The 27,683-nt window shown below is 37.7% G+C and overlaps 2 protein-coding genes across 3 annotated transcripts in view; one reads left to right on the forward strand and one right to left on the reverse strand.

Moving 5' to 3' along the window:
• NT5DC1 (5'-nucleotidase domain containing 1) overlaps positions 1–27,683 on the forward strand; it is a 140,646-nt gene that overhangs the window by 13,160 nt on the left and 99,803 nt on the right. Inside the window, exons 5-6 of one of the 2 annotated variants that reach the window (XM_003986479.6) lie at positions 464–543; positions 2,201–2,285. In XM_003986479.6, the coding sequence (XP_003986528.1) occupies positions 464–543; positions 2,201–2,285 (165 nt within the window). The remainder of the gene's footprint in view (positions 1–463; positions 544–2,200; positions 2,286–27,683) is intronic. The other variant, XM_006931961.5, reaches the window with a different exon arrangement.
• COL10A1 (collagen type X alpha 1 chain) overlaps positions 3,378–27,683 on the reverse strand; it is a 45,523-nt gene continuing 21,217 nt past the window's right edge. Inside the window, exons 2-3 of the mRNA XM_003986480.6 lie at positions 10,805–10,973; positions 3,378–6,286 (exon numbers count right to left, since the gene is read on the reverse strand). Coding sequence (XP_003986529.2) covers positions 4,416–6,286; positions 10,805–10,958 — 2,025 coding nt within the window. The 5' untranslated portion in view covers positions 10,959–10,973 and the 3' untranslated portion in view covers positions 3,378–4,415. The remainder of the gene's footprint in view (positions 6,287–10,804; positions 10,974–27,683) is intronic.

A 27,683-nucleotide genomic window follows, 5' to 3' on the forward strand; every position in this document is an offset into this window, starting at 1 on the left:
ATATTTTAACTTTCTTGCAGCTTAATTCTTCTTTAAAAGACAACAATAGGGGCTCCCTGGGTGGCTTAGGCTGTTCAGCATCTGGCTTTTGATTTTGTCTCAGGTCATGATCTCACGGTTCATGTCATGATATCAAGCCTGCATTGAGCTTTACGCTGACAGTATGGAGCCTGTTTGAGATTCTCTCTTTCCCTCTCTCTCTGCCCCTTCCCCACTTGCCTGCATGTATACACATGTGCTCACTCTCTGGCTCTCTCTTTCTCTCTCAAAAAAAAAAAAAAAAAAAAAAGACATTAAAAAAAAAAAAAAGACAATGGTAGCCTGTAATGGAGCCATTCTGAATTGAAACAGAGGTCCCTTTAAGTGACTAACCCAAAATCTAGTGTCTCTTTAGCCAGGTTTCTGTGTGTCACATAAATGAGGCAATAATTTATTCCCAGTTTAAATTTTTGTTCTTTTTTAGGAAAATATTATTTTTATGATAACTACTTCGACCTGCCGGGAGCTCTTCTATGTGCCAGAGTCGTGGACTCTTTAACAAAGGTGAGCAGGGGCTCATTTTTTAGAAATGATGGTATGTATTTAGTCATAAATCAGAGGACTTAATTACATATGTCTTTTGAGTTGAGATTTTATTCAGTTTCCTCTCTGTAGTTGTAGAAGTGACTGAGGAAGAAAAATAAAATTTGGTCGAGTATTTTGGGAAAATTAAGTAGCAGTGACTATTTTTTTTCTCAAGGATAATAAACCTATTCGCCAGCAGGGGGGGCAAAAGTCTAAAAAGAAAACAGACCTCATAGGTGGAAAAATATTTTCTTGGTTTCATTAGCAGAATAAAAAAAAAAAAAGTAAGTAAATTCCACCTGTTCTTAAGCATTCTAAATAATATGAAATTAAAAAATGAGATGGAGTTTTTAAATTCATCATTTTGAGCAGTTTGATGCATGCAGACTTTATACTGTTTATGAAGATTGAATAGATGTCTGGTTCCAAGAAGTTACACTTAGTTAGGGCTTAAGACCTGTGAACAGAAACCAGTTTTATGTCAGAATTACTTTTCTTTTTTGCATATGTTGTCTTTTAAAATCATAAAGATCATGTTGATAATTGAACATGGATAATGGTTTATTTTTGAACCAGAATTAGTCATGTTTTTGCGAAAGTTTCTGTTGAGCAATAATTTTAGTATGTTGGTAGAAGTTATTTACGTGAGCTGGAGTCAGTTTTTTATTCATAGTAACTTCAAGCAAATTTATCAGTCCTCAAATATTTCAGAGCTTATATAATTAGATACAAATACCTAGTAGTTTGTCTTTGTTTAGATAGAAGGACACCAGTTAATGTTTCCAAGAAAGCAAGGGGTTGTAGGGTTATGTGTTTTAATATAATGTTACTTCCTGGTTTAAAGAAATCTGAATAAAAATGGTGTACATTTTGGGTTTTGAACCTCCTTTATCTCTCCTGTAGAGACTTGCTGCTCTTTTATATAGAAATCAGGTAAATGTGCATTGAATTCTAAAGTAACCAGCTTTTAGGACTTTAGGAGTTGAAGTTTCTTAGCCCCATTGATGCCCCACTACATGAAGAGGCACATTCTGATATCTCAAAAGCTATAACACCATAAATTTACTCATGTGTTTAAAATACATAATTTTTAGACATTACATTGAGTGGAAATTTCTATTTTATTTGGGCTATATGAGCTATATTAATATTTAGTTATATGTATATATATTGTATATATATATTATATACATATATGTATACATAACAGTGATTTTCATGGAAGATTTCTTTTTTTAAAATCATTCGGAAGAATGAGTTTATACATCTATTACCTTTTCTAAAATATGAGTCCCAATTTATTTTTAAAAAACTGTTTTTAATGTTTTATTTTTGAGGGAGAGACAGAGTATGAGCAAGGGAGGGGCAGAGAGAGAGGGAGACGAATCCGAAGCAGGCTCCAGGCTCTGAGCCGTCAGCACAGAGCCCAACGCAGGGCTCGAACTCACAGACCATGAGATCATGACCTGGGCTGAAGTTGGATGCTCAACCAACTGAGCCACCCAGGCGCCCCATAAAATATGAGTCCCAGTTTTAGATTACAGTAATATTGTAATGGTTTGGCAAGTGTTTTCTACTGGGCTTGAAAACGGAATTATTACGTATGTTAACATTTGGAATTTTTTTTTTTTTTTGGCAGAACAATGGTCAAAAAACATTTGATTTTTGGAAGGATATAGTTGCTGGTATACAACACAATTATAAAATGTCAGCTTTTAAGGGTGAGTAATGTGAAGAGAGATTTTCTAATAGATGTTTATTAAATGCTATGTCTTATGAATTACTTAGAAGTTACCTATTTTGTTATGTGTCTCAGTTAGGATTTACGTTCATCTTAAATTTTGCTATGTAGTTGGTACTGTTTACATTTTAAGAGGTTCTGTAATTCATGTCTGGTTCATGGCCATAATTGCCAGTATTCTGAGCTATGCCGTCTCTTACATGCCTGCCTAAAGGGTCCTTCTGTGGGCTCCCTAGAATTGAAGTTCACACTTCACTATTTCCCAGCCTGGGAATGCAGATTACTCACACCTATAACCATTGGTGTCGTGGTTATAGACTGGTAGGGGAAGTGAGAATTCTATTCTCATTGCTTAAAACAGGATTGGCTGACTCAGAATGGGGCAGAGACATCGCCAAGCTGCAGCTAAGGTTTCACAGCTGTATCCACAGGTCTGCTTGAGTTACACAGAGGATATTTCTAAGGAATAAAGAGATGGGTTTATCATATGTTACCTCATTGACTCCAACCAGACTGTCCTGATTCAACCAGTGGGCTGACTGATAGATGCTCAAGAGCAATGTTTCTCAGCTTAGAGAAATGTTGTCTTTTGATTGACATAAACTTGCCTGCCTTCTTTTTAATGTAATTTAAGCCATCAAAATATAATATCAGCTCTTAAAAGCTGATATTAACGTAATCCTAAATATTATGACTAAAATCTGACATGATGGCAGCAAATAGTAACTGCAGAATATTTTTTCAAATTACATATTTCTCTGCCACCTGCTTTGTCCTTCCCTGAAGAAAATCAGTTTTGGAGTAATCGTCTCACTTTTCCATGCCCAGTCACCTGCCCTTCACCCTGGCTGGTAGGTCCTATGGGGTCCTGTGGGGGCCTTTTCACAGTCCACACTGAGTGCTGGGGGGGGGTGGGAATGCCCATCCCCAGTAGAGGGGAGTATCCGTGACAACTGTAAAAGTCACCCACATACCGCTGCTGTTTTACTTTTATTAACTTTGTAAAATGAAAAGCCTTCAAAGAATGGTTGAGAATACCAGATTGCTGCTGTCGAATAAATTAACATAAAAATCTGTTGATGTTACTTTATTGCATTGTAAATAAGGAGTAGGTAAAACATTTCATGCTTTAACAAGTGAGGCACAGCTTAAAAGTTTTAAACAGCAATATAAAAATACAGTACAGAGCATAAATAAATAACGTCTTTTCATTTCTAGTCAGATTGTGAAACGCTTGACGTTAGTTATACTTTCACTAGAATAGGAGGCTCAGGGTACATATGGTAATGGTCTGTAAACCCACGATATCATATTATGTAAGATTCAAGATGGAATTAAAGAAATCAAATTAATCACACTTGTATTAAGTAAATAAAATAGGTTAGACACCCATTTCCAAGTTATGAAGGATATATAGGAAGCTTTCCTGCAGTCACAGAAAAGTTTGCAAAGGTTCATGGCTAATGCACCTTGCATTTCAGATTAATTTTAACATAATCTTTTGGTTTTATTAGAGCTGTAAGAAGTCTATATGCACCTGTATGTTTGAATAGATCTTGATGAAGGGGCCATATAAGCCTTCGAGTAATGCACCATCAGAAAGATCTCAGGGTATACAGTGTCTTTGAAATTTGAATATTCAAGTATTTGAGTTCTATAAAGATATGATACCTCCTGATGGTTTCCTAGAAGTTCTCCTGTTAATTGTTAGAAACAGGCTTCTTTTTAAAAACAAATGCTGAATTTCTGAAATCAAATTTAACGTAATTTAGTGTCCCATTTCAGGGTTTCATTGCGATCATTTTATTTTTTTAGCCTAGTAGGACTTTCATGGTGAAATTTTTAAATACTGAAGGAGTTCACAGAAAACTTTAAAGAGTCTTAAGGCTGCTGACTAGAAATTCAAGAGAGTCTTCGCATATAATTTACCATTGCTGCTCGCTTTGTCAGGGGGACAGTTTATTGGTCTGAAAGCTCAAATCTGTATTTTGGAAAATTAAAATGAGTCACATTTTTTTTTTTGCCTACCTCCATATGCATTTTGTGGGGCACAGTGGAGTTGGAGAATGCCTTTTCAAGCAGATTTACGTTAGCTCGGTTGGGAATATGCTCACATTGGTGCCACCAAGAACCCTGAGAAGGAGGAGTGGACATACTCAGAGGAGTACAGCCCATTTGACCCAGCATTGGGCAGCTGGAGCCACACCTGGTCATTTTCTGTGAGATCGAGTATGGCACTCCCAGAAGCCTGATCCAGGTAGCCTTTGGTGTATTCATCATAGGTGTACATGACAGGGGTGCCGTTCTTATACAGGCCCACCCAAACATGGTTCCCTTTCACATGCACGTGGTAGGAGAAATAGTATGTTCCTGGGATCCTACAGGTGAAGATTCCAGTTCTTGAGTCATAATGCTGTTGCCTGTTATACAGAATCTTGTCAAATGGGATGGGAATACCTATAGCTGGGTAAGCTTTGGAGAGAATAACAGTGAACGCAGACACAGGCATCCCCGTTACTCCCTGGTTGGCACTAACAAGAGGCCTTTGGCCTGCTTTTATAAAGCCCTCGGACGGGGCTGCCTGGCCTGGGGGGCCTGGAGGGCCTGGGGGACCGGGGAGGCCAGGCTCTCCAGTGTGGCCTCTCGGACCTGGAGGCCCTGGTGGCCCAGTGGGACCATTAAGCCCTTTAGTTGCAATGCCAGCTGGGCCAGGAGGACCTGGAGTTCCTGGATCCCCTTTAGATCCAGGGAATCCTGGAATGCCTGGTGGCCCAATGGGGCCTCTGGTACCTGGTATTCCAGGGGCACCTCTTGGACCAGCCTCACCATTGTGTCCAGGTACTCCCTTAGCTCCTGCTGGGCCCACAGGACCTGGGAGACCAGGAGGTCCTTTAACTCCAGGGTCACCTTTTGGGCCTGGGAGGCCTGGATTTCCCTTAAGACCACTGGTGCCTGGTTCTCCCGGGTACCCTGGTTTTCCATCTAACCCAGAGGAACCCCTTTCTCCCTTAGCCCCAGGGTGTCCTGCAGGCCCAGCCGGTCCTGTCTCACCTTTAGGGCCTGGAATTCCTTGGTTGCCTGGGATGCCTTTTGGTCCTTGGGGTCCCATGTTTCCGGGGGGTCCAGTCAGACCTGGTTCCCCAGGATGGCCTGCTGGGCCTTGTTCCCCTTTGGCACCTGGACTCCCTGGAAGGCCAATAGGTCCTCTTTGTCCCTTCAGGCCTGGTAATCCTGGTTTCCCAAAGCCAGGAGCCCCGGGGACCCCAGCTATTCCTGGGGCCCCAGGGTGACCTTTTGTCCCAGGAATCCCTGGCTGGCCTGGGGCTCCAGGGGCTCCTGGCTTTCCAATGCCTTCTGGTCCTCGTTCCCCAGGAGGACCTTGGGGGCCTGGCGGGCCAGCTGGTCCTCTCTCTCCTGGAAAGCCCCGATCACCTTTGATGCCTGGCTGCCCTGGAAGCCCATTTTCACCTCTTTTTCCTACTCCAGGAGAGCCAGGTGGTCCCATGGGACCCTGAGGGCCTGGAAGGCCCCTCTCACCTGGGCGTCCAGGAGTACCATATCCTGTTTCCCCTTTCTGTCCATGCACACCAGGGACTCCTGGTGTGCCCTTTTCTCCAGGAAAGCCTCTGGGTCCTGGGGCTCCTGGAGGTCCTTGTTGTCCGGGTTTTCCTGGAACAGTAATTCCAGCTGGGCCGGGGATTCCAGGTGGCCCTGGTGGGCCCCGTGGTCCTGGTAAACCAGGTGGTCCAATATCTCCTTTGGGTCCATATAGTCCTTTCTCCCCTGGTTTTCCTGGGAGTCCTGGCAAACCTGGCTTTCCAGTGGTGGATGGTCCTGGTAGTCCTGGTAATCCTGGCTCTCCTTGGGGTCCAGGACTTCCGTAGCCTGGTTTTCCTGGTGGTCCAGATGGACCCGGGTGCCCTCGAGGTCCCACAGGGCCTGGGGGACCAGGGATACCTTGCTCTCCTCTTACTGATACACCTGAAAGACATGTCCGATACACAGACCCAGAGAGAGGGATGATTAGTAATGTTAAGGGATCATTGCTTCTTGAAATATAAATCAGGACAGGACATGGCAGTGTCCGTCAATCCATTTTGGCAGACTAAGCTCAAACGGTTTCAGATAACACATTCTACATTGTTTTTAAAAACACTGCCAGAGGGCACGGTTTCATAAAACCATGGCTACCATAGTAGTTTCATTAGATCCTAATTATCCATAAAAATAAACTGGGATTGAAGAATTCATCTAGAATAAGAGTATAGGGGGGACTGGGGCGCCTGAGTGGCTCAGTCGGTTAAGCATCGAACTCTTGGTTTTGGCTCAGGTCATGATCCCACAGGTCCCAAGTTCAAGCCCTGCATCAGGCTCTGCACTGACAGTGTAGAGACTGCTTGGGATTCTCTCTCTCTCTCTCTCTCTCTCTCTCTCTCTCTCTCTCTCTCTTCTCTCTCTCTGCCCTTCCCTTGCTTGTGGTCTCTTTCTCCTCTTCTCTCAAAATAAATAATAATAATAATGAAAAGTGTACAGGGGAAATATTTACCTTACCTCCATTTATTTGGAGAAAATCATCTACCTCAAAAGGAAAGGGGAAAGTATTTAACAGAAAAGGAATGAAGAGACAAATGCAGAAATAATGGGGAAATATTTAAGAACTCTAACAATTGTCTTTCACAAAAGCTAGCCTATATGACATCAGTGAGAAGTGCTATTGATTTCTAGTTTATATCTGCCATGGCTCTGCTGAACACAGTTTAGATTTAGTTTGAATTTTTTCAACTTCAGTACATACTGTGAGCTCCTACATTCTCCTTTAATTGACTTAAAATCGAAACAAAGAATTAGAGAATTAGATCTAATGGGCAAAGTATATATAAAATAGTATTAAAATTTATCTAAAGTTTTTTTTGACTAATGCAAATAGATATTGTTGATTTCATAAACCTGTGGGTTCATTTGAACTAAATACTTCTACTGATATTATGGACTAAATTCAAAAATCACTTATTCACTGCTTGCGATGTGAAAAGTGCCCCTGGGCCACAAGTGTGGGGGAAGCACACGACACATCTTATAAGAGTCCTCAAGGGAGCAAAACACGTGTCCATGTGATAAGTGCTTAAAGAGGTGTCCAAGGTTTTGGTTTTAGTCATTCAAAGGTGGGATTAAACAGAGCATTACTGCCATTAGGATATATAATTAGGGAAGTATTACCATGTCAAAGAATCTTTAGGCAACAATCATCATAAACATCTATAAGATACTCTTTCTCAGAGAAATTCTTTAATAGCAAAAATGGTAATAAAATGACATGTGATTTAAGTGTCTACTTGCAGAGTTTATATTAAAATTACTTTCTGTTTAATAAATTTTCAGGAACATAGGTGGAATGCCTTCATAAACTATTTAGATTCTTACACGTTGGAAAATGGTTCATAGTAATGGTAGATTTAGCAAATGGCATAATCGTTGAATGGTTTGGTCAAAACCCTGAAAATGACGTTTGGCTGTGACTTTTGAGCCATACCTTTTTTGTACAAAAATGATTATTTAATTTACTTAAACTTTGTCTAAGTCTTTAATGACTTTAGAAATCAAAATGAAAACTAAATTGGAATTAATATTAAGTGAATTGAAATAAATTGTAAATTGCCTTGGAACACATATGCCTATGGGTATAGTTCCCATTAACTGTTAATTGTTGGTACATTATTATATTTTTAAAAATCTTTCATATTAATTAACTGGCATGTAAGAAGTAGTTAGCCAATAATAGTTGCCTATTCTCCTGGGTAGAAAGATTCCTGATATCTGAAAAACATTTAGTGACAAATGAAATGTAAAATACAGAGCAGAATCATTAAAATAGATGTGCTAAAAAAGGAAAATTATTTTAGAGTTGGATATTTTGTACTAATTAGAGTTATGTTTTGTTTTGCAAATTTTTAAATGTATAGAACTTTATTCACCCCTGGATTTTCAGAAAATGACATCAGGAAGAAGATTATGAAAAAAATTAGTTTATGGAAAAGATCTCCATGTAATCATACATATCTTATTGATAGATTGACTTTTTAGTGGACATATATGATATGTCTGTCTATAAGTGTAAAGGGGTGTGATACATTGCAAGTAGAATAGATGAATAAGTAGAAAACAAAATAGTACATTTTTTTTCAAATGCAAGCTATGTTAGATGGGGTTTGCTTTAGAATCTTATTCTGAATCTCCTAAAGATCAGTATCCATACTAAAAATGATGGTCTTGGTCTGGTCAGAAATCTGTTTAATGTTAAAATAGGGAGGAAAAACAGTCTTACTGAAAATGACTGTATAGAGCATCTTTTGAAACTGGAAGTTCCAAGACAGGGTGATCTCAGTCACTTGGAATGTTGCCCTAATAAGTCCTCCACCTCTTCATGCAAGAAAGAATGTGAGTTCTGTTGTGTCTTTGGGGGATAGCCCCTGTTTGTTGCTTGCCAACCGAAAAAAATTAAAGATTAGGGTGATACCATCCTCAAGGAGAAATGATTACCCAGCAGAAAAGTTTCTGAAATGCCACAAGCCAAAATAGTGGTTGATTATGTCGGAATGTGGCATCCACCTGGCCACCAGCTCTGCAGTCCTTTGCAGCGTAATTTAGTGTGTTTTGGCTGAGCTGTCTTTGAGCCTGTGTTGAACAGATGAGCCCAGGAATTAAATAGGCACTCTTTGTGTTTCTGTTATCAGTTTAATGTTATAATTGTATAAATTGTGGGCTTTTGTCTTTCTTTCAGTGCATTAGTGCCTGCCAGTGAATGATAAGGTATTTGAGTTTCCACCTCAAATTATTATCAAGTAGAGACCTTAGTGGAGTTAACAATTAAAATGCAGCTTCTAAACTTTTCATTTGTTAGTAAGATACATATTTTCATTTATTCTGCAGAAATAGCCAAGATGATAAAGTACATAAGGATGGGAAGATAGAAATATTTTTAACCTTCTATGAGTGGTGCATGTGATGCTTGAGTCTTTTTAACTCAAGACTGTTTCATATGATCTTAGTAAACTATAAAAAGTGTGACTTAGTGATCATAACAGTGTACCCAGTGATGTTTGTCCTAGCATTTCACATTGCTGTTCGTTGCTTCAAGTAAAGTAGCAGGTTTCCTTATCTTTTATTCTTTCTTTCTGTAACTTTTCTCGTTCTCCTATATTATTGTATTCTGAGACATTCAGAAGTTTTTGTTATGCACCTGTGCTTTTGTTTTTAAACATTGAGCTCCCTTTCATGAATTGCTTTAAATTTTGTTTTTCTCAAGAGATTCCTGTAAGTTTAACTTGCTCAAAATGGTTGTCTCCAAAAACATAATTTGTAAAGTTTATGGCAAATACCCTTAGCATTATTTGCAAGGTAAAATATATGAAATATATTTTCATATATGAAATATATTTGAAATATATGAAATATATATGAAATATATGAAATATATGAAAAAATACTAAGGAAAGGAAATTTGAGTCCTGCAATCAGTTCAGATTGTTCAGTTTAATTCAGTAGATTTTTACAGGCAGTTCGTGCCAGATGCTATTAAAATGGAATTAGCAAATGTGAAACCTAATAATTGCCTTTCTTGAGGATCTGTTAGTAGTGTACATACATTTCCTCAGTTCTCTTCATAGTAACTGAGAAAGCTGAACAGTTGGGAAATGGATTCAAGAACAAAGTTAAATCGTGTCTAAGGCTACCCCACCCGTACCACCACAAGTGAGGAGGAGGAGTACCCGTAGTGCTGCTAATACTTGAGCACTTGACAGGTATTCACTCACTTAAGCTTCATGACAGCCCTTGGAGATAGCTGCTGCTTCTTTTACAAATGAAGAAACTAAGGCACAGAGGGGACAAGTAACTTACCTGAGGTCCCATAGTTAGTACAAGGCAGTTCATAAGTCTGAGTACTTAACTGCTAAACCATACAGAAATTTATAAAGAACTGTGAAAGTTGCTGTTTCATTTGTCTGTTAAGTTTCTTGGGAAGGCATTAGATTTTATTTGATAATTAAGACTGAGTTTTGTATATGTGGACTAGCTGAATCGGTTGTAAAAGTAAATAATGGTCAACTGTTTAGATGGATAAACCTGCTACTCTTTGTACAATTGGCAATTATTTTTAGTTAAAACATTTTAAACTTGATTAATTTTTATTGGATTCATATTTCTAGATTATGGGTAATTGCGCAAAAGCATCATTTGAGGGAAAAACTTTGCACACATAAAAGTTCTTACTATTCCTTGGGTACATCTTTCTACTATACTCATTATACAAAGGATTTTAATGTTCTTGAATAGACCTGCTTTTTCCATAAATTATTTTGTTCTAATATTTCAGACAGGTTTGGGAGTTTAAAGGTAATTGAACACCAAATAGAGTTAAAAGCATTTTGTTTAAGAGATCATTAAGATTGTAGAAAGCAACAACCAATATGTTTATACAGCAAAATACACAGTTTTGTTTACCTTTACTCTTTATGGCATAGGGAATGAAGAACTGTGTCTTAGTGTTGGGTAGTGGGCCTTTTATGCCTGTAGGTGTTTGGTATCGCTCAGCATAAAATCCTCCATGAACCAGGTTCAGGGACAGTAGCAGCAAAAGGGCTGTTTGTGGCAGCATGTTCTCAGATGGATTCTGAAAAACAGAAAAGAATAGTGTCTTGTTATTGACCTGTTTTATCTGTCTGATGTTGGACAGATGAATTCTTTATTCTAAAAGGTAGTTAGCTACCTTTTTTTTTTTTACCTTATCCTGTTTTTAATGTATTCCATAAATCAGAATTATAAATTTTTAGTTACATGAATATATGGCTTAGTTGTTATTGGAAACCACATTCGAGTAATCAAGCAAAACTGAAGTGATTTTTTTAAAAAAAGAAACACAGAAACCATAATTGGATGCATATATTAGTAATTCAGTATCTTTATAAAATTTTTTTTTAACATTTATTTATTTTTGAGACAGAGAGAGACAGAGCATGAATGGGGGAGGGTCAGAGAGAGGGAGACACAGAATCTGAAACAGGCTCCAGGCTCCGAGCTGTCAGCACAGAGCCCAACGCGGGGCTCAAACTCACGGACTGTGAGATCATGACATGAGCTGAAGTCAGCCGCTTAACCGACTGAGCCACCCAGGGGCCCCATTAATTCAGTATCTTTAACATAGATTGAAACATCCACTAGTTCCAAAATACACTGAATAGGACATGATTTTACCAATATGATTTTATTAAATCTGTCTTTTATGTAGACTGATACGAATTAAACTTTCCAAGTACACTTTAGTGGAAAGTCATTTTTTTTAAATGACAAAAACCAAATAGTCAATTTATTGAGGCTTATTTCCAAATAAGCTAACATGGAGGTCCACTAGAGTATGAAGTGATAGACTTACCTGGTGCCGGCGTTCCTGGAGATGATTTCTTTGCAGCTCTGAACCCTTCTGTGCCCAGGTGAGCAGTGCAGAAGGGTGCCTTCTTCAGAGCTATCCGGCAGTATTTATACTGTTTTTTCCCTTACTTCATGAGGTTACCCTGAGTTTAAGCTCCTCCCTCAAGAGGTGGAGAGAGTACTAATTATGGTGGAAAGTTCTATTGGGCAGGCGTACAGGATCAGGTTGGGCTGTCTTTCCTTGTTTTCTTATTGAAAAATAAACTCTTTGTCTTAAATATATATTAATAGTTTTAACCATGCACCATCTTTTTCTATGATTTTATTTTAGAATTTATTACTCAGATGTTTAGGTTGGTTCATGATGGGATGATAATACCCCCTTTTATTTTTGAAAGTACATTCTTGTGTTATTTGTTTGAAAATATTTGGTAGTATATGTAAGTAGGAAAGGAAGTCTTTTGGATGGGGATGTGGATATGAACCATCATCTAAATTCTTTAATTATGACGGAAAGCCACCAATGTGTCCATTAATGTTCCTAAACTTTTATGAAAATAGCTTACTCCTATTCTTACTTATTTTTGAGCTTGAGAAAAACAAAATGGTAAAAATGTAGATATGTATTGTGTCTTAGGATTTTTGTGTAAGTCCTCAGAAGTTAAGAGAAATTTTATGTATGTTAGTATATACATACTATATTGCAATTTTTCATATTAAATATTTTAAAGTTTTCAGAAATTCCAAATTCCATGAATTTGATAGTAGAGTTAGCAATATAATTACCCTGAGGGATTATTTACAACATTACAATGTATTCAGTAAATAGCTTCAGGTTTTATTGCTTCATTTTGGATTTTACTTTAGATTTTCAGTAGAGATTACAAAAGCCTTAACTGATAATGTCAAATCATGTCTGTTTAAATAAAATTGTTACGTTCATGGCAGAAGAAGAAAATTCCTCAAACTTTGCTTTCAGTTTAAAAATCTCAGTGGCTTACCTTACCTTTAGGAATCTTGATTCAGCCCAGTTAGAAACATTTTTCCCCTCAAGATGCAAGTAAACATTATTATTGTCATTTTCAATGGTTAGAATTCTCTTTAACAATATTAGGAGACTCTTCAAGTCAGTTTTCAGGATGCTAAAAAATCTAATAAAAGCGGAATGTTGAGAGGCCAAACTTTGTATCCAATTTTATTGTTTTGGAGCTAAATTAAATCAACTGTACAGGTGAAGTAGGTGAGAAGAAAAACTCCATAACAGGCATAGATACAACATTTTGAAAACCTCTACAGAGTTAGGGGTGCCTGGGTGGCTCAATCGCTTAAGTGTCTGACTCTTGGTTTTAGCTGAGGTCGTGATCTCATGATTTCGAGAGTTCCAGTCCCACATTGGGCTCTGTGCTGACAGTGTAGAGCCTTCTTGGGATTCTCTCTCTCCTCTCTCTCTCTCTCTCTCTCTCTCTCTCTCTCTCTCTCTCTCTCTCTCTCTGTCTCTCTTAAAAATAAGTAAATTAAAAAAACAAAAACCTCTGCAGAATTAAAGTAGTATGGTTTCAGGATTGATCAACAATTGAAATAATTGAATGTTTGACCAGTGGATGAAATAAAGATTTGTTCTTTTTGTTGTCCTTTCCTCCTCCTGTGCCTGTCATTTTCTGTATTTCTTTAGACTAAGCCTTGTATAGCACTTACAGAAATGTAAACAGATAGCTCATCTCGGTGATCTGCTTTCTCCTAACTCTCACTTTTAAACCTTTCCTTGGTTGCCATATTTAAAAATCTACAAGGTCCCATATGTCTTTATAAATACTCCTAGATACACATGAAACATAGCCTTTATATCAGTTTAGATTAACAGGAGAATTAGAAAGTTTATATTCTAATACTTCTTTCATCATTTGGAAATTGTCTATGGAACAGCTTTTGTAATTATATAATTAATATGAGCTCTGCTATGTCTAACAGACTGCAAAGGTAAGTGGGAGAAATGGCTGCCTTCCACTTACTTATGGTTCATTTGGATAATGTTTTGGAAAAGTAGGTGAGGTAACATGGATGTTCTTGAAGGCTAGGCTATAGAATTTGTTTGAAAAGGAGTTATTAGAAGTACATGTTGTAAGGGCACCTGGGTGGCTTAGTCGGTTAGTGTCTGACTCTTGATTTAGGCTCAGGTCATGATCTTATGGTTAGTGAGTTCAAGCCCCATCTGGGGTTCTGTGCTGACAGTGCAGAGCCTGCATGGGATTCTCTCTCTCCCTGTCTTTCTCTGCCCCTTCCCCACTCGCGTACGTGGTCTCTCTCAAAAATAAACATTAAAAAAATTAAAAAAGCAAGTACATATTCTAGTATTTTTGTATGTATATATGGTTACACACACGTATACTTATTTGTTTAGAATCGAGACTGATACCTGTTAGATACCATTCATATGGAAGTTGAGAAGATTCTCAGCTCTTCCTAGTGCACCTATGTAGACCATTTGTTCATCTGTGGCTACTCCAGCTATTTTCAGAGCTTTTCACCTTAAACCCTCTAGGTGTCTGTTACACAATGAAAAGTTTGGACTAGGTTTCTAAGCTCCTCCAGCTTTAAAATTAGATTATTATTGTGTTTGAGGTATTTTGCTGTTCCCCATGGTGAGACAGACAGTGGGCTTGGCTCCATTTAGTACTTATTAGACAAAGTCCATACCAGGTGGTCATATGCCTTCTTTTTGGGATATGTAAATATATGTGGGTATTTGTCAATCTATATTCCCCTTTAACTTTGGAAAATGTGGTGTCTTTATTGGAGAAGCCCTGGACATTCAACCCTTTTTGCAAATAGTGTATTTATTTCAGCGCAGGGAATCTGACTGCTGTTTGCTTTGTTAGTCACATAAGAAGCACTGTCTTGTCCAAAACAGATTGTAGAATCAGAATATTTGCTAGCCACACCTCACCCAATTGTGTATTTAAAACTATTTTTACTTTGGGAGTTTACTTGTAGCTGTTTGAAGTGCCTAGTCTGTGGCTTCATGATGAAAACCCATCCTACTTAAAACAGAAAGCCATGCTTTTTCAATGCCGTAACCTAAGTGAATTTAAGTATCAAATATGAATGTTTTTTGCATATCTAGCATTTAGCCGTTTTAAGCTTGCCTATCAATTTTCACTACCCAGGGTTAGTCGTTAACTGTCTGAATATTTTTTGAGTACCTCTTATGTGTCCGGCATAGAGATAAAAAGTGGGTGAATAATGTGCGGCCCCCACCCTTACTGGGTTTGAACAGTGGTTCACAACCTTTTTTCCCCATTTCTACATTTCTTTAAAAAAAATTTTTTTTTCAACGTTTATTTATTTTTGGGACAGAGAGAGACAGAGCATGAATGGGAGAGGGGCAGAGAGAGAGGGAGACACAGAATCGGAAACAGGCTCCAGGCTCTGAGCCATCAGCCCAGAGCCCGATGCGGGGCTCGAACTCCCGGACCGCGAGATCGTGACCTGGCTGAAGTCGGGGGACGCTTAACCGACTGCGCCACCCAGGCGCCCCCCCCATTTCTACATTTCTGGGGGACATGACACAGTGCCTTCAGTCTTCCATGTTCTGTGAGATAGTGGTGGTTCAGAGACTGTATTCTGAAAAAGCCCTTCAGGTGATCATAGTGGACTCCTAAGTTGGAATATCTTGGTCTGATAACACTGTTTGATTACAGCTTATTAATATATTGTTACATAGTTTTTGTTGTTTTGTGCATATAGTTTTTAACTTTATTGTGGAAAATTTTAGTCTCAGATAGAAATAGAGAGATTAGTTACTGTGAGTGCCTAGGTACCCCTTTACCCAATTTAAACTAATCTCAGCTCCTTGCCACTCAGTCCTTCCATTCGGCATAGCCCAAAGTTGTGGGCAAATGCTACACATATGTTGTACCAATTCACCTGTGAATATTTTAGTATACTACTCCAGAAAATGAGTCCTTTTTCTCTAAAACAAAATCTTCATCATACCTAAAAAACTAGCCATTTCTTAATATTATCAAATCCATTAGTCCGTGTTCATATTTTCCCAGTTATCTTAATGTATGTACACACACACGTACATATGTATGTAAGTGTATACATGTTTACATATAAGCATATATAAATAACTCATATAGTGTGTGTATATGTGTATATATACACGTACATACATATTTATGTTTTTATTGGTTTATTCTTTGTTCAAATTAGGTTCATGAATTGTCCCTAATTTTTTTTTTTAATGTTTATTGATTTTGAGAGAGAAAGTGAGCGAGCATGCCAGCAGAGGGGTAGCAGAGACAGAGGGAGAGAAAGAATTGAATCCTAGGCAGGCTCTGTGCTGATGGTGCAGAGCCTGACGCAGGGCTCAATCTCACCAACCGTGAGATCATGACCTGAGCCAGAATCAAGAATTGGATGCTTCAGGGGCGCCTGGGTGGCGCAGTCGGTTAAGCGTCTGACTTCAGCCAGGTCACAATCTCGCGGTCCATGAGTTCGAGCCCCGCATCAGGCTCTGGGCTGATGGCTCAGAGCCTGGAGCCTGTTTCCGATTCTGTGTCTCCCTCTCTCTGCCCCTCCCCCGTTCATGCTCTGTCTCTCTCTCTGTCCCAAAAATAAATAAACGTTGAAAAAAAAAATTAAAAAAAAAAAAAAAGAATTGGATGCTTCATCAACTGAACCACCCAGGCATCTGAATGGTCCCTAATTTATATGTTCCTGTTACTGTAGTTTTCTCATCTATGTCTCTTTATTTCCTCTGCAGTTTATTTGTTGAAAACTGGGTCATTTATTTTGTACAGTTTCCCACAGATTAATTTGGATTTTGTTGTCACTTAAAATACTTTTCTGTATCCTGTGTTTCCTATAGATCGGTAGTTAGATCTAGAGGTTTGATCTCCTTCAGGTTTGAGACACACACACACACACACACACACACACACACACACACACTTTTGTAGCAAGTATACTTTATATAGACCCTACTATATGGTATATTTCAGTCAGAAGGCCCTTCATTGCTCGTTGTCTCCTCTTGTGGTGTTGCTAGGCATGATCATTATCTAGATTCATTATTTCACTGGAGGTTACAAAATGGTAATATTCAAATTCTATCATTCCTCCTTTGTTTATTAGCTAGAATACTTCTGTAAATAAAAACACTCCTTCATTAACTACTTGGTTACCTCGAAGTACAGTTTGCATAGAAAAAAGCAGGAGAAATGCCTTTATCATTGTGTAATCTAATAAGCTTATTTTCCTAGCATCCTCTAGAGGTGGCCCAGTGAGTTGTTTGAGTATTATTATAAACTCGTGGATTTAAACATATTTTATGTATTTAAGATCCATGGTAGTTACTGTTGCTCAGATTTTTTCCCTGCTTCTTCATGGTGGCCCCTAATTTCTTTTGACATGATCCCAATAGTCTTTTATAAAGCTTCTTTCCTTCTAGGACTTCATACGTCCCTGGCCCAGAGCTGTACTCAGGAAGTCTTAGTTCCTTTTGTGGGAAATAGAAGTTAGAGACCACAATCCGGGTGTCTGGGTTCTAGGGGTATACATTGCTCCTGGCTTGGGATTGTTTCTAGGCTTTTCCAGTGGACAGAGCTAGGAAATTCATTCATGTAATGTTAATTAAATATAAAACACATAATAACCTCATACTGACACATCCAGTTCACATGCAGGATCACAGAGAGTTTAATGATTTTCAACTTAATCGCTAACTCCTTAATCCTATACTGAAATTCCCATTTCTCAGGACAGTAAGGGAGTTATTACTTTGCTTTGTTCTATAACACAATTTCTCAGTAACCATACCCATATTCTCACCACAATATTGAAAACAGTTTAAAATTATTTTTGCAGTTCTTTCAGCATTTCTACTAGACCTATATAGTCAAATTACTGTGCCTTAGAGTCAAAACAGCTCGGAATGCTACCCACTCAGTTCACTGTTAGGTTTGTTTCCTTTTGCTCTCAATTTTTAGAAATGTTCTCTTAAAATTTAATTTTGTTTTATACTTTCCTAAAGTGTTTACATTTCTAGCGCTGTGCTGATAAATGATTAACAACTGGCTTGGGGGTCCGGAAGGTATGTTTGCTGGGATCCATGTTGTAAATACCTTCCACCACAGCCAATTTCAAGCTGCCACGGTAAAGACAACTGGGTCACAAAATACCTGAGCTTTTATCAGGAGCCAGTACAAGCCAGCTTTAGCATACATTGCGTATTTCTCAAGTCAAATGTATAAAACCAGGAATATTCAGAGAAACTTGGCTTCTGTTATAGACCTATCCACCCTGTTCCACCTGCCTTCTATAACTTTTTTTAAAAAATCTTTTTTTTGGTTTATACTTTTATTATTTTTTAAAATATTCGTTCATATCCCCTTGCAGTTTCTTAGATAATGACATCATAAAATACATACTGAATGCTACCTTTTTATGTAATAGTTTTACAGCTGTGTGGTACTTCATTGTATGAATGTGCCATAGTTTTATACCTATTTCCCTATTGATGGACATGTGTGTTATTTCCTCTCTTTTGCTAATACAAATATTTCTACAGTGAATTACTTTGTCTATGTGTATTTTTTTGCCAGAATATCTTTGGGAGAGATTTTTACAACAGGATATCATAGAACAAAGGTAAATGCATATGTAATTTTGTTACATATCATTAAATCCCCTCCAGAGGTCCTGTCTCATTTTGCATTTCCACCAGCAAACTATGAGAGGGCTTGTTTCCTCATGGCCTCACCAAAAGGATATATTGCTTAGATTTTGTTGAATTTTCAGGGTTTTGCCCATTTTATAGGTGAAAACTGGAATCTTGGTGTAGTTGTGATTTTGACTCTTCTTACGAAGCCTATGGTTGCACATCTTGTCATACAGTTAAGACCATACTTCTAGCCCACTTTTCCTGTAAGTGTTCTCTATCTTAGGAATATAAACCTCTTTTCTGTGATACAGTTTGCATATATTTTTCCCAGTTTGTCATTTGTCTTTTTTGTTTATGAGTTTTTTTTTAACACTCAAAATTTTCTTTGAAGATCCATATGCTTGTGATTCTGAAAATTATTGTTGTTTCATAGACTCAGAGCTGTAAGGAACATTAAAGGTCACCTAGATCAATCATATCATTCTTCAAATGAGGAAACTGGTTTCTGTGTTATGAATGTCTCCTTCCCTCATGTTTAATTGAGTTACATTTCTGAAGTGAAGAGCTGTTGACGAGAGAGCCCATTGAAAGAAAACGCCACTGACTAAGCTCATATGTTCATCTCCTTATCCAAGCAGGGTGCTGATCTTCCTGTCTCCTTAATCCTTCAGTCTTTTAGCAGTGGAAACGGGAAAAGCGCCCAGAAGCATAGTTAGGGCACTTGGAGATCCACAGCATCCACCACCACCTCGCTGTCCCTCATTCCTCTTGAAAAGAATTTAAAAGAACATTCGTAGGTGCTGTTACAGAGCCCAGGAGCTAAAAATGAACTATTTGTGAAAATAGTCAAATGTGGCTTAGTGGTTAGATACCTGCTGACGGCTTGAAAGGAGAAATTCATGCACAAAAACAGGTGTTTATGAATCTTCAGGCTAGGTCAAGAAAAACTGAGAGTCATTTAAGAAGTTTGAACAAGGGTTTTATATTCTATTTTCTATTACACATAAATTGCTACATTCCTTAAAGAACTCATAGTTTTGTGCCACAGGCAGTTAATGACATCACCATCTTTCCAAAGTAACCTGCTGAGTTAAAAATATAGAGCTCCTTGGCTCCTTGACCTCTGATCTTCAGGGATCTCGGCCACCCAAGAGGCTCTTGGCTGTTCAAACATGTTCCTACTCTATTTACAAGTTCAGCTTTCACGTGCAGTCTCTGCTAAGTTAGAAGAAGTTAGAAAAAGTGTAGAAAAGTAAAGTTTTAATGGGGCAAGTCACAGGAAGACACTTTCTTTTTGGATCTTTCTACTCCCCTGCTTATTATCGTACTTTGAACCACTCCATAGTCACAAAGTACCTAAAGGTACAAAGTACCTAGAGGGTACCTGAGGACCTATTGGTACAGCGTACCTGTTGGTACCAGTTGGTATTTGCGAGTGACAACACAGACCATCAAGAAACCCACCCCTGAGACTATTGCTCCTGCAGCTATTCAACTTCCTCATAGTAACAGTTATAATACATTGCATGGTTTAAGTCATGCTGGGCCATACTCTTTGATCAAACAACGTCCTTACCTGGCTGACAGATTTCCACTCCTAACTGAGCTGATGCTCCCCACTGCCCATCAGTTACCCTGGCGAGGTCACCTGGCCTCCTTGTTCCCTGGTTTCCTCATCAGTGAAATCCCTAACATCTGCTTACTTGCTTTCAGATTTTAAAGGTAATCACTATTTAGAGAAAATATAGAAAATAGAAAATAAAATTTGTACACCAAGGAGATATAATGACTGTTAATAGTGGTGTCCCCCACCAACACCCCCCCCGTGACCTTTTGGTGCTAAAATTATCAATTTAATCACTTGTGAGTCAAAATAACTCCTGCTGCTTCTGATGACAATGAGGCTGAAATGTACACATGCTATGGTCCTGTCCTGTTTTCTCTTATTTTTATTTGTTGGGAAACTTGGAAGGTGAAATAAGATATATGTAAAGAGGTGGAGCTGTGCAAATAATGGCGAAGGAGGAAATATCTCTGATTCACACTTGAATCTCTTTATAGTGTCCGCAAACAGTGTTTGCCAAACTGTTCTTTAACCCCTACTGTGTGCCAGTTGCTACATTAGATGCTGTAACCTGCTAATACTGATGGTCTTAGTCTCTTGGAGGAGACAGATAGCAAACACAGCCTCTTACAGCCTTTGCTCTGGCTTCTTTTAGAATCCAGAATTCACAGATTCTGGCATGAAATGAAGTCCATGTTCCAAATCATCAAACACTGTTCTCTCATCACACTTTATACTCATTTCTGAATGGAACTCAGGGTCTATGGGTTATTTATCACAGAAACTCCACTCTGTACAAGTACTGTCTGGTACAAAGCATGAACTTCATAAATATTTGTTGAACGAAGGAACTAAGAGCTTTAGGACACCAGATTTCAATGTTTATTGAGTGTGGGCATTTTGCCTCACACTTGTGGGCACCGAGAGGTGGGGCCTTTTGCACAGTGCTGGTTTGGAACTGGGTCTTTTCAGTTCATGTCTTACCTTAAAATAGCTCTTAATTCTTGCAAGAGGTCCCAGCATGACCAACTGCTTCCCAGAGCAGTTTTCACAAAAGATATTAACTATGGCTGCTGTTCTGTCCAGTGATTTTGTGCCTTAAACTTTTCTATCACCAATTAAGTTAGAATTTTGGAGTTAGGTTTTCCAAAGACAGTGTTTCTCAAGGTAGCCATGCTAGGGGGTATATCATTAAGGAAGTAGTTCCAGGATGGGAGCTGAGATGTAGAGAGAAAGAAAAAGGAGAGAGGCCTGGATTCTGAGGAATTTAAAGGGATTTCTTTAAATGTCTCAGGATCTGAACATTACAGTTTCAAAGGAATTTTTATATATGCCTGTGCTTCATTTTCAAAATTTCCTCACCCATTCATACCTCATTTACTTGTTGATATATTGACTCATTAAAGATTTTTTTAAGTGTTTATTTATTATTTTTGAGAGAGAGAGAGACAGAGCACGAGCAGAGGAGGGGCAGAGAGAGAGAGGGAGACACAGAATCTGAAGCAGGCTCCAGGCTCTGAGCTGTCAGCACAGAGCCTAATGCGAGACTCAAACCCATGGACTGCAAGATCATGACCTGAGCTGAAGTCGAATGCTTAACCGACTGAACCACTCAGGTGCCCCAATATATCAATTCATTAAACTGCTCAGTATATTAGATTCCTTTTACATGCCAGGAAATAAAAATGGTCTCATAGGTTGTGGTCAGCATTTATTGATTCTTTCCCTTCTCAGACTACCTGTTAGCACCTTCTCTTTTGAATGAAAATGCATGACCTTTAAAGGGAGAGAAATGTTATTGCTTGGGAAGAGAGTATTGGATGGGGTGCCTGGGTGGCTCAGACCATTAAGCGTCCAACTCTAGATTTCAGCTCAGGTTGTGATCTCATGGTTTGTGAGTTCGAGCCCCGTGTGGGGCTCTGCTGTGACAGTGTGGAACTTGCTTGGGATTCTCTGTGTCCCTCTCTCTCTGCCCCTTCCCTACTCATTTTCTGTCTGTCTGTCTGTCTCTCTCTGTCTCGGTAAATAAATAAGCTTAAAAAAGGCAGGGGGAGAGTAGTGGATGGCATTTTAAAACATTAAGAGTTTGAAAAATTTGAGAATCACATTCAACATCTAAACATCACTAAAAACTGAATTTTACAGCTTCAAGAGACCCTAACCTTAAGTAAGTACCAGCAACTGATATTTAAATTTTGTCCATAGCAGCCTTAAATTCATGTTTTACCAACTTCATGTAAATCCTCTAGATAACAATGACAGAGCCATGAGTTATACCTGTTACTTAGCAAAAGTATATTTGAGCAGAATGAACTTTTTCCTATTAAAATCTAATGTAATAGGTCATTCGATTATTTATTGAACTATATGACTTATATTATCAAAAAGTATTTTTCACAAGTTATAGTGACTATTTACTCTGGCTTCGTTATATTTTAATTTAGTTGGAAAAAATGTTTTAGCTATGCTTCAGATTCCACTCTCACCTGTGGATCGACAGACCCATCCCTGGTCATGTTTTTATAAATATTCTTATTTACTAAACCAAAGTATCTTATAAAATGGATGTGTGCAGTACATACACGTTTCCATGGAAATCAGGTGTCTTAGAGTTGTGAAATCTGTCAGGGAATGTCCAACTGACTAGCATACATATTTAAGTTCTTACCATGTGCTAAGTACAATTTGAAGAACTTTGCGTAACTTATTTCATTTGCTCCTTGTAGCAGCCCACGAAATTGGTACTGTTATTATCCCCATCTTTAGACATGAAGAATTGAGGTCCAGAGAGGGTAAGCATCCCAGCCCAAGATCACACAGTAGGTGATGGTAAAGTTACTGTTTTCTGGGGATCGGTGTTAAGGATTTTTGAGGAATCCGTGTAATTCTGAGTATTTAAATTCTGACGATTTAATTAGGAACTACTGTGTGGGCTGTTCTTTGTCAAAGATTAGTGTGTAAGTACAATTCCACTGTGCTTGCTTTCCAGATGATCATCTCAGATTGGTGGAAACTGTTTTTCATTAGTTCATTTTAATTCAGATTTTGCTAATTTTTAAAAAAAGAAACTTCAATTAGTGCTCCTGGTGCTAATGTTGGTATGTGTTTTTTTTATCCTGAAAAAATGTCAGTATATTTCATTCATAGCACATCATGGCCTTTTACAATGACTGAAAGGTAGGGTGGGTTTACTAAAAAATTCTCAATGTTTTGGGAGACAATTGAATTCTTACTAATATTTTAATCCTGGCAATGGATAAGCCTTAGTAAAATTTAAGAGACTATTTGTTCTGAAAAAAAGAGATCCCATTTTAGAAACCTTAATGTGGCATTCTCAACTTCAGGGAGTTTTTTGATGGTTTGTAGGGAAAAAAAGGAGAGCTTTTTTATGAATTGATTTATAATTTGAATTCTCTTGCTCTTATATCTTAGTAACATTTGACCTACTTCTTCAAATGCTACTATTTCTGTAGGATCAAAATAACTCAACTTTGAGGAAATGATTAATCTAATTTTTATCTTTAATTCACTCCTGCTCTTCATATGGAAAATCTGGCACCAGAAACCTTAGGTACATTTTAAATTCTGTATTACCCTGTTTCGATCTAGGACTAGCACACCTTATCAAAGAATCTTTTTTCTTCAAATTAGGTAAGTTCAGTATTGTGCTTACTATAGAAAGTTATGTTCCAGGGTAAAGTTTCATTGACATACCACCACTTCTTAATTTTGAGTTCATAGTAGTTTCATTATTTAGAATTAGTATTTAGACATAATTTGTTAAGTGGAGCTAATCAGGTGGCATTAGAATCCACGCTTGATTTTGCAAAATGTGGCACTAACTTACATATGCTAATGGGGTCCATTTTAATTTCATATTTGGATCCTCATGTTTTTATAGAATTTTATAATTAGCACCAGTTAAAAATGACAAAGGATTGTTCTCAATTACAATTATGGTATTAAGAGAGTGAGAATAAATACTTGTATATTTCCCACTTTGCCTCTACTTCTGCTTTTGGTTTTATTTCTCCTAACCCATTCTTTTTCACATTGGTAAATATTAGTTTATAATTGCTCTTTAATTTTGCAACCAGTAGGATTTACCTCATTGCAGCCAAGAAAGTCTTTTAAAGATTAATTTAGGAAAAGGCATATTGATTGTATAGGACAGATAAAATAATGCAGTTAGCAAAAGATAGACGTGTGCTTCTAGTATATATCACAGCTATTAAAAATGCAGATATAATGAGAAAAGAATTATTTGGTAAAAAATTCTAATAGAATTAACGGGGGAATGTTAAGAGGTTTGTAGGCTCTGGGGAAAAAGGGACCTTATTTGTTACCAAATGTAGGTTTTTAGGGGTGAAAGCTCTCCTTCTGTTAGTAAAAATTTGTAGGTAATTAAAGGCTCAAAAATCTTTGTTATTTGGTATAAATGTAGGTTAAACTCATGAAGACTTTAGGTGATAAAATTATTATGTTTAAATCTGTTTAGAAGCTGACTCCACAGTAATATTGAGTAAGAATTATATTTGAAAACCATCTATTATTTGACCTTATTTTACCCTTAATATTGACACAGAATTCTTGAACATTTTAATGCCTGTCATATGCTAGACATGTAACAGTACTGAACTGCTTGTAAAATGCACTTGACTGTGTTAATGCAGTGTTAATCAGACTTTCAAAGAACATTTCATAAGACAGTAAAGAGCACTTCCATCTCTTTAAATTTAACTTTACTTTATAGCACTTTACTCGAGGATCTAGTTTTTCAGTTGAGACGTCTACATGGGGGCCATGTTTATGGGCTGTGTGACTCTTTAGCTGTTTCTTGACTTGGAAGGAAAGACGGAAAGAAGAACTTAACTTTGTTTTGCTTAGGAGACATTATAGATATTAAGTCATCTTAACAGTAGCCATTTGTATAAAGGTTATGTCTGTGAGACCCTAGTAAAGCACTTGAGTGTTCTGTTGGTCGTTGTTAAATAGCATTCTGTGATTATCACTGTAATTAGACCTGATTTGACTCTATCTTCATAGTGGGCTTGCATTTATTGAGCATCTTGTGTATGTCAGATACTTTGCTTTTCTCATTTGACCCCCAAGAATCTTACGTGATAGATATCAGCCTTCTTATTTTGTATGCAAGGAAACTGAAGCCCAGGCAGTTGAACAAATTACACAGGTTCAATAAAACAGTAGGTGGCAGAGCAGGGAGTTTAGATACCACAAGAGCATGCTATCAGGTATTTTTAATTTTTAAATACTCCTCTTTTGTTTAATATCCTGTGATTATTACTTAAATCAATCAGCTCTTGCCGAGCTTCCACCCCTTATAAACGGTAGCTGAAATGCTAGTATAGCAGTTCGTTTGGCTAATCTACTTTCTCAGAATAGAAGCAATTCCGTTGATTTCCTGGCCACAATATGCCTGTCTCCCTCTTCTGCTTTACATTATTGCTTCCCACTGTGCTAAAAAAGACTTCTTCTTTCAATATTTAAAATTGGGAAAGCTTTGATATATATAGTATATATGATTTTTAATACAAAAAGCAATAATATTAACATAGTGAACATACAAGTACCTGCTGTCCAGCCAAAGAAATCTCCATTACTACTGCTTCTGAGGTCCCTGTGCACATCTCCCTGACTGCACTCCCTGTGTTCCCCTCTGCTGAACTGTGCGTCTGTCGTTCCCTCTGTCTTCATAGAAAATATACCCTTCTCACATCCCATGCCCAAAAACACCCACATACATATTCCACAGTAAACTTTTTTGTCGTGTCTTTTCAAATTTTGCTTAAAGGAATTACACTGTGTGTGTGCTTCTGCAATTTGCTTTCTGGATATGTCGTTATGTTGTTGAGATCTGCCCATATTAATGTGTATAGTTATTGTTGATTCATTTTCCACCACTGTATAATTTCTTCTGGTATGAGTAATCAGAATTTATTTTTGTTCATTTGACAATGGATATTTTAGCTAAGTTTTTTTTCCTGTTAAAATAATGCTGCTTTAAACATTCTTATACATGTTCCCTGGCTACCCACAGAAGAATTTTTCTAAGGAGTACATCTGGGAGGGGCACCTGGGTGGCTCAGTCGGTTAAGCGTCCAACTTTGGCTCAGGTTGTGATCTCGCAGTCCGTGAGTTCGAGCCCCGCGTCAGGCTCTGTGCTGACAGCTCAGAGCCTGGAGCCTGTTTCAGATTCTGTGTCTCCCTCTTTCTGACCCTCCCCCGTTCATGCTCTGTCTCTCTGTCTCAAAAATAAATAAACGTTAAAAAATTTTTTTTAATTAATAATAATAAAAGGAGTATATCTGGGAGTGGAAGATCAAATATACATAGTTTCCATTGTACTGACAAATGTCAATGTCAAATTGTTTGCTAAAGCTATTTTATGTTTTATCAGCAGGGCATAAGAGTTACAACCACCTGGCATTATCTAAATTTTAAAGTTTGCCAATCAGTTGTAAAATGCCATCTCATTAGATTTTTATTTGTATATTCCTGATTTCCAATGAGGGTAAGCATATTTCATATATTTGTTGGTCATTTGTGTTTACTCTCCTCTCAATGTCTGTTTATACCTTTGTTTATTTTTTATTGAGTTGTCTCTTACTGTTTTTGTTGATTTTTTAGCATTCCTTACATATTTTGGATATTAATTTTCATTAATTGTATGTGTTGCAGATATATGGCAGCTTATGTGTTGTCTACAGCTATCTTATCCAAGAAAGACTTGATTTTTAAAAATAACTCATTGAGGGGCACCTGGGTGGCTGAACGTCCAACTTCGGCTCAGGTCATGATCTCACGGTTCGTGAGTTCGAGCCCCACGTCAGGCTCTGTGCTGACAGCTCAGAGCCTGGAGCCTGCTTCGGATTCTGTGTCTCCTTCCCTCTCTGCCCCTTCCCCACTCCCTCTCTCTCACTCTCACTCTTACTCTCTCTCTCTCAAAAATAAATAAACATTTTAAAAAATTTTTTTAATTAAAAAAAAATTAACTCCTTGAGACCCAATAAGTTATTTCTGTTACTCTTTTCCCAACTTTCCAGTGGGACTTCAAGCCATTGTATATTCAAGAAAACACTTAGCACCTCTGTGAAAGATGGTGGAGAATGTTTTCACTAAATTTTTCTTTTGATGACTTTCCTTACTCTGAGATAGATGATTTCCTTTTATAGAATTGCAGTTTAAGATTACTTGCAAAGGTTTTGTATAAATCACTAACAAGTTTATGTTCAATATTTGAAATCAAGTAAAAGGTATATTTCTTCTCATGTGATAATAACTAGCATAACATTTTCTGGATTAGAGTCCTAATTATTTTAGTAAGTAATTTTCTGGGGGGAAAAAAAAAACCACTGTAAATGTGAGATGTTTCCAGTCTAGAAAACGTATAGGAATTACTTTTTCAGGAAAATTTTGAAGTTACTTGGATGAAAACTCCAACTACATGTTACCTCCTGTTTTCATTCAATAGCTGATCAGTAGTACATGATACAAATACAATTGATACTAGGAGACTATTCCATTTTACTTTGATATCTGTGCAACTTTTGTGGGAGCTAAATGGATGCCATTTCTAAAATATGACACTAATATTCACCAGTGTTCTATTTTATTTTTAGAGTCTGTAGGACCAATTTTAGTAATTTAAGTTTAAAAGCCAAGAATGTCATAAACTCTGTTTTATTAACACCATTTTTGTTGTT

Source organism: Felis catus, chromosome B2 (genome assembly GCF_018350175.1).
Source record: "Felis catus isolate Fca126 chromosome B2, F.catus_Fca126_mat1.0, whole genome shotgun sequence".
NCBI classification, from domain to species: domain Eukaryota; kingdom Metazoa; phylum Chordata; class Mammalia; order Carnivora; family Felidae; genus Felis; species Felis catus.